This window comes from Hyperolius riggenbachi, chromosome 1 (assembly GCF_040937935.1).
Source record: "Hyperolius riggenbachi isolate aHypRig1 chromosome 1, aHypRig1.pri, whole genome shotgun sequence".
NCBI lineage: Eukaryota > Metazoa > Chordata > Amphibia > Anura > Hyperoliidae > Hyperolius > Hyperolius riggenbachi.
In genome coordinates, this window is record NC_090646.1 from 155425827 (window position 1) to 155439096 (window position 13270).

The window sequence follows — 13270 nt, forward strand, 5'->3', positions numbered from 1 at the left end:
TAATGATCACTTCTATATATGCTTTGCATAGTGGTATCATTAATAATCCCCTCCTCTGCTTACATCTCTCATACTGTGGTTGTCCTTGGCAGTTGTGGCACCATATGAATAGTTATGTATAGAATGTTCGGAGGCCCAATTTAAAACTTGCACTGGGGCTCAATGCTCCTTAGCTGTGCCACTGACTCCAGACAAGTAAAATATAACTGGTTCCCCCCTCAGGTGTACTTTGAAGTGATACGCAGCGTGACCAAGCGTCACTCAGACGCGAAACGGCCGTCGCTCTCCACCTAGTGCCTGACACCCACCTCCCTACTGCACAACCTGCTCCACGCCGGGGGACACGTAAGCTACACCCAGCGTTCATTCCACAATTATGATTGATTGAAATATGTCATATCAAGAAAAGTTTGTACTGAAAATGTGAATTGCCACTATTTTTTGCAAATACAAATTGTTTTTCAAGACGGAAGGTGCACGGACATTTTGCTTTTCCCTTTTTTCTGGTACTTTGAAGTGAGTCTGAAGTGATTTGTAAAAAAAAAAAAACTTACTTCGCTATGGAGAGGGAAGGCTCTGGATTCTATAGAGCCTTCCTGTTTCTCTCCTGGTTCCCTCATTCCACCCCCAGACTCCTCCATTCAAATATTTTGCTGCGGTAGGCTTTGGCAGTCTTCGGTGACTCCGCACTGCACGAGTGCACGAGAGAGCGTGTTGTGCATGTGCAGTATGGAGTGGCCCATCTTCGGGAGCACTTGGGCACCTGAAGGCTTCCGTAGCCTAACGCAATGGCAGAAAACAGTATCTGATCCGTCGGCAGGAGACTGCTAAAGTCTGTGAAAGGAACAGGAAGGCTCCTTAGGTAAGTATAGTTTTTTTGTTTCACAAATCGCTTCAAACTCCCGTTAACCTCCTTGCCGGTCTAATTAACGCCGGCAAGGAGGCAGCGCAGAACTTTTTTTGTATTTATTTTTTTTTAAATCTTGTAGCGAGCCCAGGGTTCGCTACATGATAGCCGCTGAGCGGCGGCATCCCCCCACCCACTCCGATCGCCTTCGGCGATCAGAGTAAGCAGGAAATCCCATTCAAAACGAGTTTTCCTGCAGGGCTTCCCCGGTCGCCATGTCAACGGGGCGGGATGACGTCACCGATGTCATGGACGGCGGGACATCACAGGGAATCCTGATCCGCCCCTCAGCACTGCCTGGCACTGATTGGCCAGGCTGCGCAGGGGTCTGGGGCGGGGGGGTGGCTCGGCACGGCGGGTACCGGGAAAATCGGCGGGTAGTGGCGGCAAAGTGCTGGCTGCGTGTAGAAAAAAAAAATTATGCAAATCGGCCCAGCGGGGCCTGAGAAATCCTCCTGCGCAGGTTACCCCGAGCTGAGCTCGGGATAACCGGCAAGGAGGTTAAAGTGGACCCAAATTAAAAATACAAGATTTCAGAAATAAAATCTATTTTCTAAATTATAATAATAAATAGCAGCCTTTTTTTCAGCTGCATGATGACAAATATAAAATATTTTACATTTATTGGAGGAACCCCTCCCTTCCTTTCATATTGCCGGGACAGAATCCGGCAAACTGGTGAAGTAGAAGGTGTCCAGCAAAGGAGGAATTGCTAATGGCTGCCACCTGTATAACCCTAGTTATGGAAAGAGAAAGGTGAAAAGCATGCACTGAAATGCTCATAGGCTTGAAGGAGTTCTTATTTATCTTAGTATGTGTCAGAGTGGTGCAACTAAATATTTTGAATTAAAAAAAATGTTTGGTTTGGGCCCGCTTTAAAGAGGAACTACTGAAAATAAGGTAATAAATAAAATGACTTATTTTTTTTTAAAGATATTATTTGGCATTTAATCAGTGTTTGCCCATGGTAAAATCTTTCCTCACACCGATTTACATTCTGAAATTTATCACAGATGGCAACGTCTTTAGTCCTGTCAGGTGCAGCTCCACAGAATGTTTATTTACTGAGAGATCTAAAGCCAGTGAAAAAAACGCCTGGTCTCCCTAAATGCTCTGGGAGATTTCAACATAGCTAATCAATCTAGACCAGCGATCTGCAAACTTGGCTCTCCAGCTGTTAAGGAACTACAAGTCCCACACTGCATTTGTCTTTATGAATCATGACTGTGGCTGTCAGACTCCTGCAATGCATTATGGGACTTTTAGTTCCTTAACAGCTGGAGAGCCAAGTTTGCAGATAACTGACCTAGACTGAACATCACTGGGAGAGCGGAGGATACATACCAATATACAGAAATGTCTACCCATAGGAAGAGTTTCTGATGTGTAAACCAAGACAATTGCCATTAAAGTGAGTATATAATAATTTACAGCATTTTACTGTACGTCTCTATGGTGCATCGTTAAGGTGAGGTGCAAGGTTAAAAGGAAATCCCACTTAAAATGAAGGGAAAAAAAAGAGAAATTGCTTTAATATGATTTTATATGTTGCAAGGATAAGTAACAAAAGATTTTCAATACTTTGTTTTCTATAAATAATGTGTAAAAAACAAACATTTCACAGTCCTTCTGATAGAAACTACATGGAGTGTGAAAGTGTATTGGTAGGTGAAAAGAAGTGGAATTTGGGCTTTCAGATTTGCAAATTCGTAGCTGGCTGAAAACTGAAATGAAAACATTGTTTTAACATTAAATAACAAAAAGACTTATGTTTGTAGATGTAGACTTATGCCGTGGACTCGTGAACCCTTACTCTTTAGGGACAGTCACACAGCCACAGGTCACAAGCAGACCTGCCTACTTACTAGTGACCAGCTGCTCATCCAGGAGGAAGCAGGGACCAGGAAAACACACAGGTGAAGAGAGCCCTGAAAGCTGACTCCTCCTGAGCATTGACAGCCTGCAGTACTGCTACAGGACATCAGGTGTCATCACGCGGTGGTGACGTGATAATAACTTGAAGTCGGATGCAGGCAGCCCAGGAGGAGTCAAGGAAGGTGATCAAGCTGGTCATTTTCTTTCTTCTTCCATTTGGCTGCACCGCGCGTCACCAGCTCCCTAGCGGTTATGTCCTTCTGTCTGCACCCTCCTACTTCTACTTGTCGGTCTGCGCCCAGGGTGGCCGCCCTGCCCAAGAAACTGCCCTGGGTGGCACCCACAACAAGTCATACGGGGACACACAAATCTAGAATATCACTTTGGACTACTTTATCTGACACCTAGATAAAAAAAGTGTCCAAAAATATGTATGCCGTGTGGTTCTCTTTGACCTCATCAAACCCCCTGGAGCAACATTCCTGCATGATACTCAACTGTCTCACAGCTTTGCTCAGTTGCATAGCAACATGCCAAACTTGGATGCTTTCCCTGTACTGAGAAAAAGTATTCTGCAAGCACGAAACAGGCAAAAAACGGCGCAGGAAATTTGGCCGCACCAGGCGCTACCATAGCCCGTAAAGTAAATTATGGCTATAGCAGCATTCAGACAGTAATTTGGGTGCAGTCAAAAGACAAAGCCCAAATTACTATAAAAACAGCGTCAGCAGCCAGCAATAGCTTACCTGAGTCCACGGCAGACTGGAGGGGGAATAGTAATTAACCTCCCTGGCGGCACGTAGTTTATGAGGCTGGTCCGCAGGAGGGATTTTTGTAATAAAACTTGTTTTAAACTTTGTAGTTAGCACTAGGCTAGCTACCAGTGGCCCCCAAGTCCCCCGGCACCTATCTGCTCCCCCCGATCGCCGCCGGTAATATTTACCCAGCCGCGAGAGCCGCAGCTTCCCATTTAGCTTCAGTCGTCGCTATGGCGACGATCGGACATGACGTCATGACATCATCGACGTCATGCGTAGTCCCGATCCTCCCCATAGCGAAGCCTGGAGCTGATCAGGAGGCTGCGCCATCGCGGGATCCTTAGGGGGGTATGTATTGCAGCGGGGATCGGGGGGAGGGCGGAGGCACTTGAGGGGCACAGGTAGCTAGCCTAGTGCTAGCTGAAGAAAATGGCACAAATTTTATTTAAAAAAATCCTCCTGGGGCTATGCGATCCCCTGCGGCGGCTAGCCCGACACTGTGTCGGGAATACTGCCAGGGAGGTTAATGTCGTTGGGACTTTTGCAGGAGCAGAGTGAGACGTTTTCAGCTTTGCCCTGTGCCCAAATTTCCCGGAGGCTTAATTACAGCGTACCTATGAAATACCCGCCGGAAGATTTGGGCGCATGATACAACCGATACACGGATAATTACTATTACACGGCTAACTACTAGTTGATTACTATTCCACCTCCAGGTCGACGTGGATGGCAGGTAATGATGTGGAATTACAGGATGGCGCCAAAGTTACTCACAGTCTGCCGCTATAGCCATAATTCCTATTACGGTCTATGGTGGCGCTGGCTGCGCCCAAATCTCCCACTCTGTTTTAACAGCGCTCGTAATTATATGCATGCCCTCAAGCAGCCCTATTGTATAATAATAATAATAATAATCCGAACATTTGTATAGCGCTTTTCTCCTGTTGGACTCAAAGCACTCAAGAGCTGCAGCCACTGGGACGCGCTCAAGAGGCCACCCTGCAGTGTTAGGGAGTCTTGCCTTGAACTCCTTACTGATTAGGTACTTGACCTAGCCAGGATTCGAACCCTGGTCTCCCATGTCAAAGGCAGAGCCCTTAACCAGTACTCTATGCAGCCACCATATTGTATAGTGTTCAAGGAACCTAAAAAGCAAGTGAATGGCCCTTTACAGTGTCCATATGGGATGCACTAGACATAACCCTAACATAGAACAGCTGGATAGTGTACTGTCTTGCATTTAGGCTTTGAGTCCTTGTCCAGGGTTCAAAACCCTGCTCAAGCCAGTAAAACAGCAATGAGTCTTTGTGCAAGATTTCCTAATGATCCTGATCACCATGGAGTGTGTCCTAGTGGCTGCAGTTCTGGTGCTTTAAGTCTGCCAGGAGAAAAGCATGAAATAAATGTTCTGTCTTTTTTTAGGGATGAGCGAGCAAAATTTACGAGTCATGGCGAATTGGCCCCAATCTTGCTTAGCGAGATTCTCATGAAATCAGTAGGGATGATCAAAGATATGCAATTTCTTCCGAGTTGATGCAAATGTATGCAGTTTGAAAATGGACTAAGCAATTTAAACCCAGGTTTAAATTGATTGGTCCTTTTTCAAGCTGCATTTTTTTGCATAAAAATGTGCATAATTTTGGAAGTATTTGCATCTCATTGATCATCCTTAGAAATCAGCCGCCAAGTTTGCCATGTAGAGATCACCATTCATGAAGATTAAAATAAAAAATGACATTTTTTTCCCTCTGCATTATATTATATTGCTATTAGACTAAGACGCGCCCCAGGACCCCCAACCAGTGATGATCGTAATCAGCTAATTACGATTATGCACAATTTTTCATTTACGTTTCTACGTAATTATGGTTTGTAAATTCAATTAATTTCGTAGTGATTGGTAATTTCAGCAAAAATGTTGTGTAATTTTCGTGTAATTTCGTGCCTTTGTTTGGCAGTGAATACCAACGCCCCCGTACAGGGTAGTGACACCAAAATTGCTTCATATGTTAAGGAGAATAGTGGGTACACTAAATTCAATCGCGAAAATAGCGAAAACTAAAAGGCGTAGGGTGGCGGTTTATATATCATTGGAAAGAGGAGTTAGGCCTGGTGCACACCAAAAAACGCTAGCAGATCCGCAAAATGCTAGCAGATTTTGAAACGCTTTTTCTTCTTTTTCTGTAGCGTTTCAGCTAGCATTTTGCGGTTTTGTGAAGCGTTTTTGGTGTAGTAGATTTCAGATATTGTTACAGTAAAGCTGTTACTTAACAGCTTCTGTAACAAAAACGCCTGGAAAACTGCTCTGATCTGGCGTTTTTCAGAGCGGTTTGCGTTTTTCCTATACTTAACATTGAGGCAGAAACGCATCCACAATTCAAAAAATTCCTCAGCCCGGGAGTATGCGTTTCTGCAAAACGCCTCCCGCTCTGGTGTGAACCACCCCATTGAGATACATTGACCAAGCGTATCCGCAGCCGCAAGCGGCTGCAGAAACGCTGAAAAAGCCGCTCGGTGTGCACCAGCCCAAAGAGAGCTTTAAAATGATATGCATCTTTCCATAGTTTCTGCACTGCTCGGAGTCCCTTTAATCTCTAGTTATCTGGCTTGCAGTCACTGATATTTATCCCCTTTTCGTATTTCTCTTTGCTTCAAACACAATAGGGGAATGACAGCTTAGTGAGTTGTGCGCCCCCTTCTACACTGCGCCCTGAGGCTGCAGCCTCTCTCGCCTCTGCCTCGGCCCGGCCCTGTGCACCACACTGCAAAAGTGCCTGTGTGTAAGTACTATTCGAATAGACATGCATCACCTTGTGATGCGATTATATTGTTTGTTCCACCACCTAAAATTGTCATTTTCAATTTTTTTTCCACATTTCATGAATTACAGCACACTTCTCACACCACTGCAGCATTGCGGAACAGTTGTAATTTTGAGGAAAATCTTGCGGACTTGCCAGTGACGGTTTTGCTGATCCCTTTAGTAGATCCCCTTAGTGGAGGGGAGAGAATCTAGATCAAAAACCGTCCTGTCTAGTTGCTTTTCCTGTGCTGGGGAAACCTGTCACATGGCAGTACACAGGAGCTCCCCCTCCCCCACACACACCAGTTAAGGTAGTCAGAGCTGCCCCCCAGAATAAGGCAATCCCCCAGTATTGGTGGTCAGAAGTGCTCCCCACTAAAGGTAGTCAGAGGTACCCCGAGTATTAGGCAACCCCTCAATATAGGTAGCCAGAATTGCTCCCCACTAAATGTAACCAAAGATCCTCCCAGTATTAGGTAGACCCGCAGTATGGGTAGCCAGAGGGGCTCTGCTCACATTACTTTGCAACTCAGTGGCCTACTATAAACCCCATCATCTCTGCCGGCCAATGCCATTGGCCCCATAGCAGTCTCTATGGCTGCTATGGTGATCCCTACACCACTGGTTACCAGGCACAGACCCTCTGAACATATCATCTAAGACATATACATCTAAGGCCCCGTTTCCACTATCGCGAATCCGCATGCGTCTTGCGTATGCGGATTCGCATAGACAATATAAGTGAATGGGCCTGTTTCCACTTATGAGTCTGCGGGAGCGTTTTATTGTGCAGAGAAAATCTGCACGGAACACCCTGCAGAATTCGCCTGCATGTGGAATGCAGGCGAATCGCACACAATGTATTTAATAGGGAAATCGCATGCGTTTTCCCCATGCGTTTTTTGCCGCGAATTCGCATGCGAATTCGCATAGGTACCAATGTAAATTCACACAGGCAGTGACATGGTTAAAATCGCATATACCCTCACCTATGCGAAATCGCATGCGAAATCGTGGCAAAAAACGCATGCGGAATCGCACCCGCATGCGATTTTGCCTGCTGTGATTTGCCGGCGATTCCGCAACGCTATAGTGGAAACGGGCCCTAAGACATAACATACAAGAGCTTGTTGGGCATGTTTTTGTGGCCGCGCTCTGTTATGCTGGTAATACACCAAACAGTTTTTCAGCAGATAGATTGTTCAATAGATAATTTCCAACATGTTCAATCTTATTTTCGATCACTTTTTCTGATTGATTTCTCATAGAAGTGAATGGAAAGTAATAAGAAAAGATTAGAAAATTGATCGGAAAATCCATCGGAAATAAGATCGAACAGTAAATCGACTGAAAAATCTCATTGTGTATTCCCAGCATTAGAGCGCTGCCGTAATGGGCCTGCACAAGTACAGATATTGCCTGTGCAGTAAGCTGAAGCCGTTTGTTCTAGGGCTACAGCCCAGGATTCAGAAGGGATTCCGAATTCACACTAAAGTGATATAGCACAGAATTCAGAAACAGGGAAGCCAATGGGAAGTTTTTAAAGTGTAACTGAGATGGTCATCAGGGGTGTATGTATACTTACCTGGCTCTTCCTCCAGCCTCATGAGGCTTGTGGGCTCACCCGCCGTCCCCTCCAATCACTCCTTTATCTTCTAATCCTCTCCGGTAATTTGGCCAGTCTTGTGCCCCTTCGCATGTGTGGCTGGCCGTTCTCACGCCTCCGCCATGCTCCTGTACTCGGGAGCGTTCTGCGCCTGCACAATACTACTGAAAGTGCAGTACTACTGGGCAGAACACTCCTGGCTGCGGGAGCGCAGCGGGGGGTGCATGCGGGCGAGTCGGGCATGGGCACAAGAGTGTTGCTGGTTGGATTACCGAAGAGGATTAGAAGATAGCAGAGCGACTGGAGCGACAGGACCAGTGCTGCTCGGATACCCCTTTTCAAAATCTGGATCTGATTCGAATCCAGATACCCAGATATCCGATCCGGGTCGGATATCCGATTTCAAAATTTTCCTATACGAATCCGAATCGGATATCCGACCCTAGTATCCGGGATATCCGGGCAAATTCGGATATCCGGATAGAAAAAATGGAAATGGCTTTTAAATTGCTTTAAAAACTTTTTTTTAGGGTATATGAGGCATGTAGCGTCATTATTTTGTAAAGGGCACGTGCCACGTGACACGTGCCAAGTGCCACATGCCGAGTGACAGTCAGACAGCAGAGGAGAAGACACTAGTGCACATTAACTGTCACACTGGCACTGCTCACAGCACAGCAGTTCTGTAGAAAGCTAACACAGTAGTACTACTACTCTAATAACTACTAGCACTGACTGCAGTACTACAGTACTAACTACACAATAACACAGTAATCCTATCCCCTAATCTAACCTATACCTAAGGCTAATAGCTGGCCAGCAGGCAGCAGCTGGCCTGGTCTGTGCACATCACACACACAGAAACATAGCAGCTACCTGCAGCACACACTCTGACTGTCACACAAATGACATCAAGCTAATTAAAGAGAATCTGTATTGTTAAAATCGCTCAAAAGTAAACATACCAGTGCGTTAGGGGACATCTCCTATTACCCTCTGTCACAATTTCGCCGCTCCTCGCCGCATTAAAAGTGGTTAAAAACAGTTTTAAAAAGTTTGTTTGTAAACAAACAAAATGGCCACCAAAACAGGAAGTAGGTTGATGTACAGTATGTCCACACATAGAAAAATACATCCATACACAAGCAGGCTGTATACAGCATTCCTTTTGAATCTCAAGAGATCATTTGTGTGTTTATTTCCCCCATGCACTGAAGTTTCAGGCTGCTCTTTTCTTCCTGCAAACAGCTTTGCCCTTGTTTGTAATACCTCAGTATGTGAAAGCCCAGCCAGCTCAGAGGACACTTTATCCAGCTTGTAAAAGATATGAGAGCAGAGAGAAGCTGCACTAATCTAAATATCACACAGGCAGTGTGCAGAGAGGGGCCTGAAAGGGGGAGTTCATAGCAGAACCACAACACTGAAGAACTTGGCAGCCTTCCAGACACAGGCCGACAAGTCTGACAGGGGAAAGATACATTGATTTATTACAGAGACTGTGATAGCAGAAAGTGCTGCAGTAAGCCAGAACACATTAGAATAGCTTTTGGAACTTGTAGGATGATAAAAAACAGGATGCAATTTTTGTTACGGAGTCTCTTTAATGATTTAACAATAGTGTAGTGATAGTGAAGGGGTTAATCACTGACCAGCTTTCGGTTTATCACTGTGTACAGCCCTTGCTAGGCCCAGCAGCACTGGAGCACACACTCTGACTGTCACACTATGACATCAATCAAGCTAATTAACGAGTTAACAATAGTGTAGTGATAGTAGTGAAGGGGTTAATCACTGAACAGCTTTAGGTTTATAGCTATGTACAGCCCTTGGTAGGCCACCAGCACTGGAGCATGTCTCTCAGTGAGCATTCAGCAAGCTAAGACGATATGTCTCATCATGGCAGCCCTCCTTATTATACAGGGGGGGGGGGGGGTGGCCATTGTTCCTTTCTGTGATTGGGTGCCAGGGTTTAGACTGGGAGCACTCTGATTGGCTCAATGAGGTCAGGTGGGGCTGGCCAGGGTTCCCCTCTGTGATTGGTTGCTAGGGCTTCTGCTGGGAGCCCTCTGATTGGCTCCAGGAGGTCATCTGCTTAGTTACATTATTTTGGATCCGGATATCCGCAATATCCGCGGATATCCGCGTTATGTGTCCAAATATCCGCAGATAGCTATCTGGATTTTTTTAAAAAATCTGGAATCCGAATCTGATAGCGGAAAAATTTTTGGATATCCGGGTCACCCGGATATCCGGAATCCTGATGAGCAGCACTGGACAGGATGGCAAGGGAGACCAGGAACCTCATGGGGCTGGTAAGTATAAATACACCCAAATTGCCATCTCATGTGTACTTTAATACAAGTGTTAAACTCTTGCGAACTGTAAACTGTAGATCTAGCATTCTCAGATAAACGTTTCCAGTGACAGCCTCAGAAGTGACAATCCTTGGAAACCAGGGGCTTTGGCAAGCGCATACACATATCTCTAGGAAAGTCACTCAACAAGAACACTGCGATGTTCCTCTATGGAACTGCACTCTGCAACTGACAAGAGGGAGGGAGGGGGAGACTGAGCAAAAGACGGAGGAGGAGCAGAGACTAAACATTACAATCAGGATGAGAGGAGGGAGGTATTGTGTGTGTGCCTTCAGTCCTCCTCTCCCTCGCACACTCTGCTAGTCCTGCCATCTCTGCATGCTTATTATCACAGAGTGCTCATGCAGACTGGATTAGGCTTCTCTATTCACCAGTGACATCTCCTTATGCCAGGCAGCTCTGCACATCACCCCGGGCGTTCTGCAGCAAACAAGTGCCTCCTGTGCCCTGTGACCTAGCAATTCATCCTGAGTCATTCACATTCCTCGCTCAGATCTACCCATGTTGGCACTTCATTGTGGACGCGAGCTAGTGTGCAGCAATCTACTCGGATGTCCAAATTCCTGAAGCAACTTTCTTTTCTTACTTGGCAATCTCTGGACCGGTTGCTTGGAAGTGGCTGATGCTGCGGGACTTGCTGGGCTGAGGAAGGCTGTCCTGGGACCGCACTGTAGGCTTGCCACTAGCACTTGAGCCATAACCCCCGGACTGGAAAATGCACTTGCTGGAGGTAGCGCTACTTTTTCTTTACACAGTATTGATCCAGGGTGACACTGCTTATGAGTCAGGACAAGGCTATTACGACGATCCGGAATTTGGGGACTTCAAGGTAAGGACATGCCCAATTCCACCGGTGTATTTTGTATATTATCATTTTCAAGTCCTATGAGATATAACAGGTACATCAGCTGATCACTGAGCATAGCCATGTGGGGCCCTTGGCTGATAACTTCAAGTTGCAGAAGCTTTTGTAAGTACACACCATGCAATTTTACCTTTAGATCCTATTATGCTAAATCCCAATCAGACGATTATTTACGACTTGTCCAGTCCACTCCTATTCAATAAAGAGTTTTTGAAGTTATAATGGGAAAATCAATCCCGTTATCGATTGGGAGATGTTTGAACATGTACACACAATACAACTTCACGTCAGATTACCCGTCGATCGGATGGGAAATTGAATCATGTGTATCCATCATTAAAGCAAGTGACAGATTGATATTTAGATATGGCGTTGATTGGATATAAAGAAAGCTAGCGTACACACATATGCGATTATTTTTTCAAATTTCAACTTCCGATTGGATATTGAAAATACATTGAAAGGACGTACACACGGAACGATAGCCAGTATATTCATCTGTATATTTCAGCATGTCCGATCTGCTTCTGATTGAGAAAGAGATTGATTCTGAGTTTGGGATGGATTGCTGGCAAACAGTAGTTGCCTGATCTAGTCCCTTTCTCGATTGTTAGTAACATCTAAAGTGATAATTGCATGGTGTGTGCCAGCCTATATTTGACCTGCACATCAGCTGATCACTGAACACAGCGATGTGGGTCGTCTTGCTGCTGAACGTCATGAAGTTGCAGAAGCGTTTAAAAAGTGAGAGGTCAGCTCCGGATCCAGCTAGAATAAGCAAGAGTGGCCGGTTCAGTCTGTATAACTCATGCTTCAAAAGTGTGAATTAGAAAAGGTCTTTTGCTTTTAATAGTTTGGAGTTTTTTTCTAGAACATGACTGGATAATTGTGAGTTTGTGTTCTGATTTATAGCACAAGGAGCTCTGTCAGTGTGATGTCACTGCAGGGAACTGTGAGGCTGGACTGTGACCCTGCTGTGTGGATCAGGCTGTGTCATGATTGGGGGACCCCCCATTGCAGTGCACATGTGTCAGGGAGTAAATGGACCAAAACAATGAAGTGCACTTTACAACCCTTGGAGAAATGGGGCCTGATTCAATTACTAGAGAAAAAAATATATAGCACTTAGCACATGGTTTTCTGCCTGATTTGATTTCCATATCTTCTCTTTCAGCACTGTTGCATTAAATAAAGTTATGTACCCTGGGCAGTGCCAGCCAGAATAGGTGATAAGGATTTAATGAAGCTGGGGGAAAGGGATGGGGCTAGACTGTTTTATTTATTTAAAAACTAAAAAATTAAAATATTTAAAAATAAATTAAAAAAGAAAGGTAAGGGCTAGTTTACATGGCAACTGCATTTTTCACTCCCACAGGGGGACACAGATGCGGCGGAAATTATTTGTAGAAGCTACACGTAGCGTCCAAGAGGAGACGAAATGACAAGATCAACCGCTGAGTTTTTTGAAAGGTTGCATATGCTTGCATAAAACGCTCAAATGAATGGAATGGTGGCCGATCCCTTTAAATGACGCTTTTGACTTGTAATGAAAACGCCACTTTTAACACCTTGTAAGCGTTCGTATGAACCAGACTGAAGTAGTTCACGCTGAATCCATTGCCATGTGCACGCGACACATCACAACAGATTTAAAAATTGGTACATCGTGTATCATGTAGTCGCACGTGTTACACGATGTACCAATTTTTAAATCTGTTGTGGCGTTGCTTTGGGGATATAACTAAGGCCTGGTTCACACAGGCGTTAATTGCGGCACTTGTGGTAGTTATGACGTTTGTCGCTCAAGTGCTGTTCATTCATTTGAATGGACAGAGCTTCCGTGTCCTCCTAGTGGGCTTAAAATGCGACGTGACCATCGAACGACGAGAACCCATGCCAAATCATTCTCTGCTTGTTTGCAGTAAAGTGTTTAGCATCAGCTAAGCAAGACACCCCCTGAATGGCTGTTTGAACTGGTCCTTGCGTTATAATGCGGTGCACATAGCAAGAAGGTATCCTTAAGTGATCCAAGCACCATTTTTAGCACCCAGGGCCTGTCAATAGCACGTTTAAAATGCATG

The 13270-nt window shown here is 45.2% G+C and overlaps 1 protein-coding gene across 1 annotated transcript in view; it reads left to right on the forward strand.

Moving 5' to 3' along the window:
• Positions 1 to 10556: 10556 nt before the first annotated feature.
• Positions 10557 to 13270, forward strand: part of VEGFC (vascular endothelial growth factor C) — a 198984-nt gene continuing 196270 nt past the window's right edge. Inside the window, exon 1 of the mRNA XM_068278768.1 lies at positions 10557 to 11153. Coding sequence (XP_068134869.1) covers positions 11040 to 11153 — 114 coding nt within the window. The 5' untranslated portion in view covers positions 10557 to 11039. The remainder of the gene's footprint in view (positions 11154 to 13270) is intronic.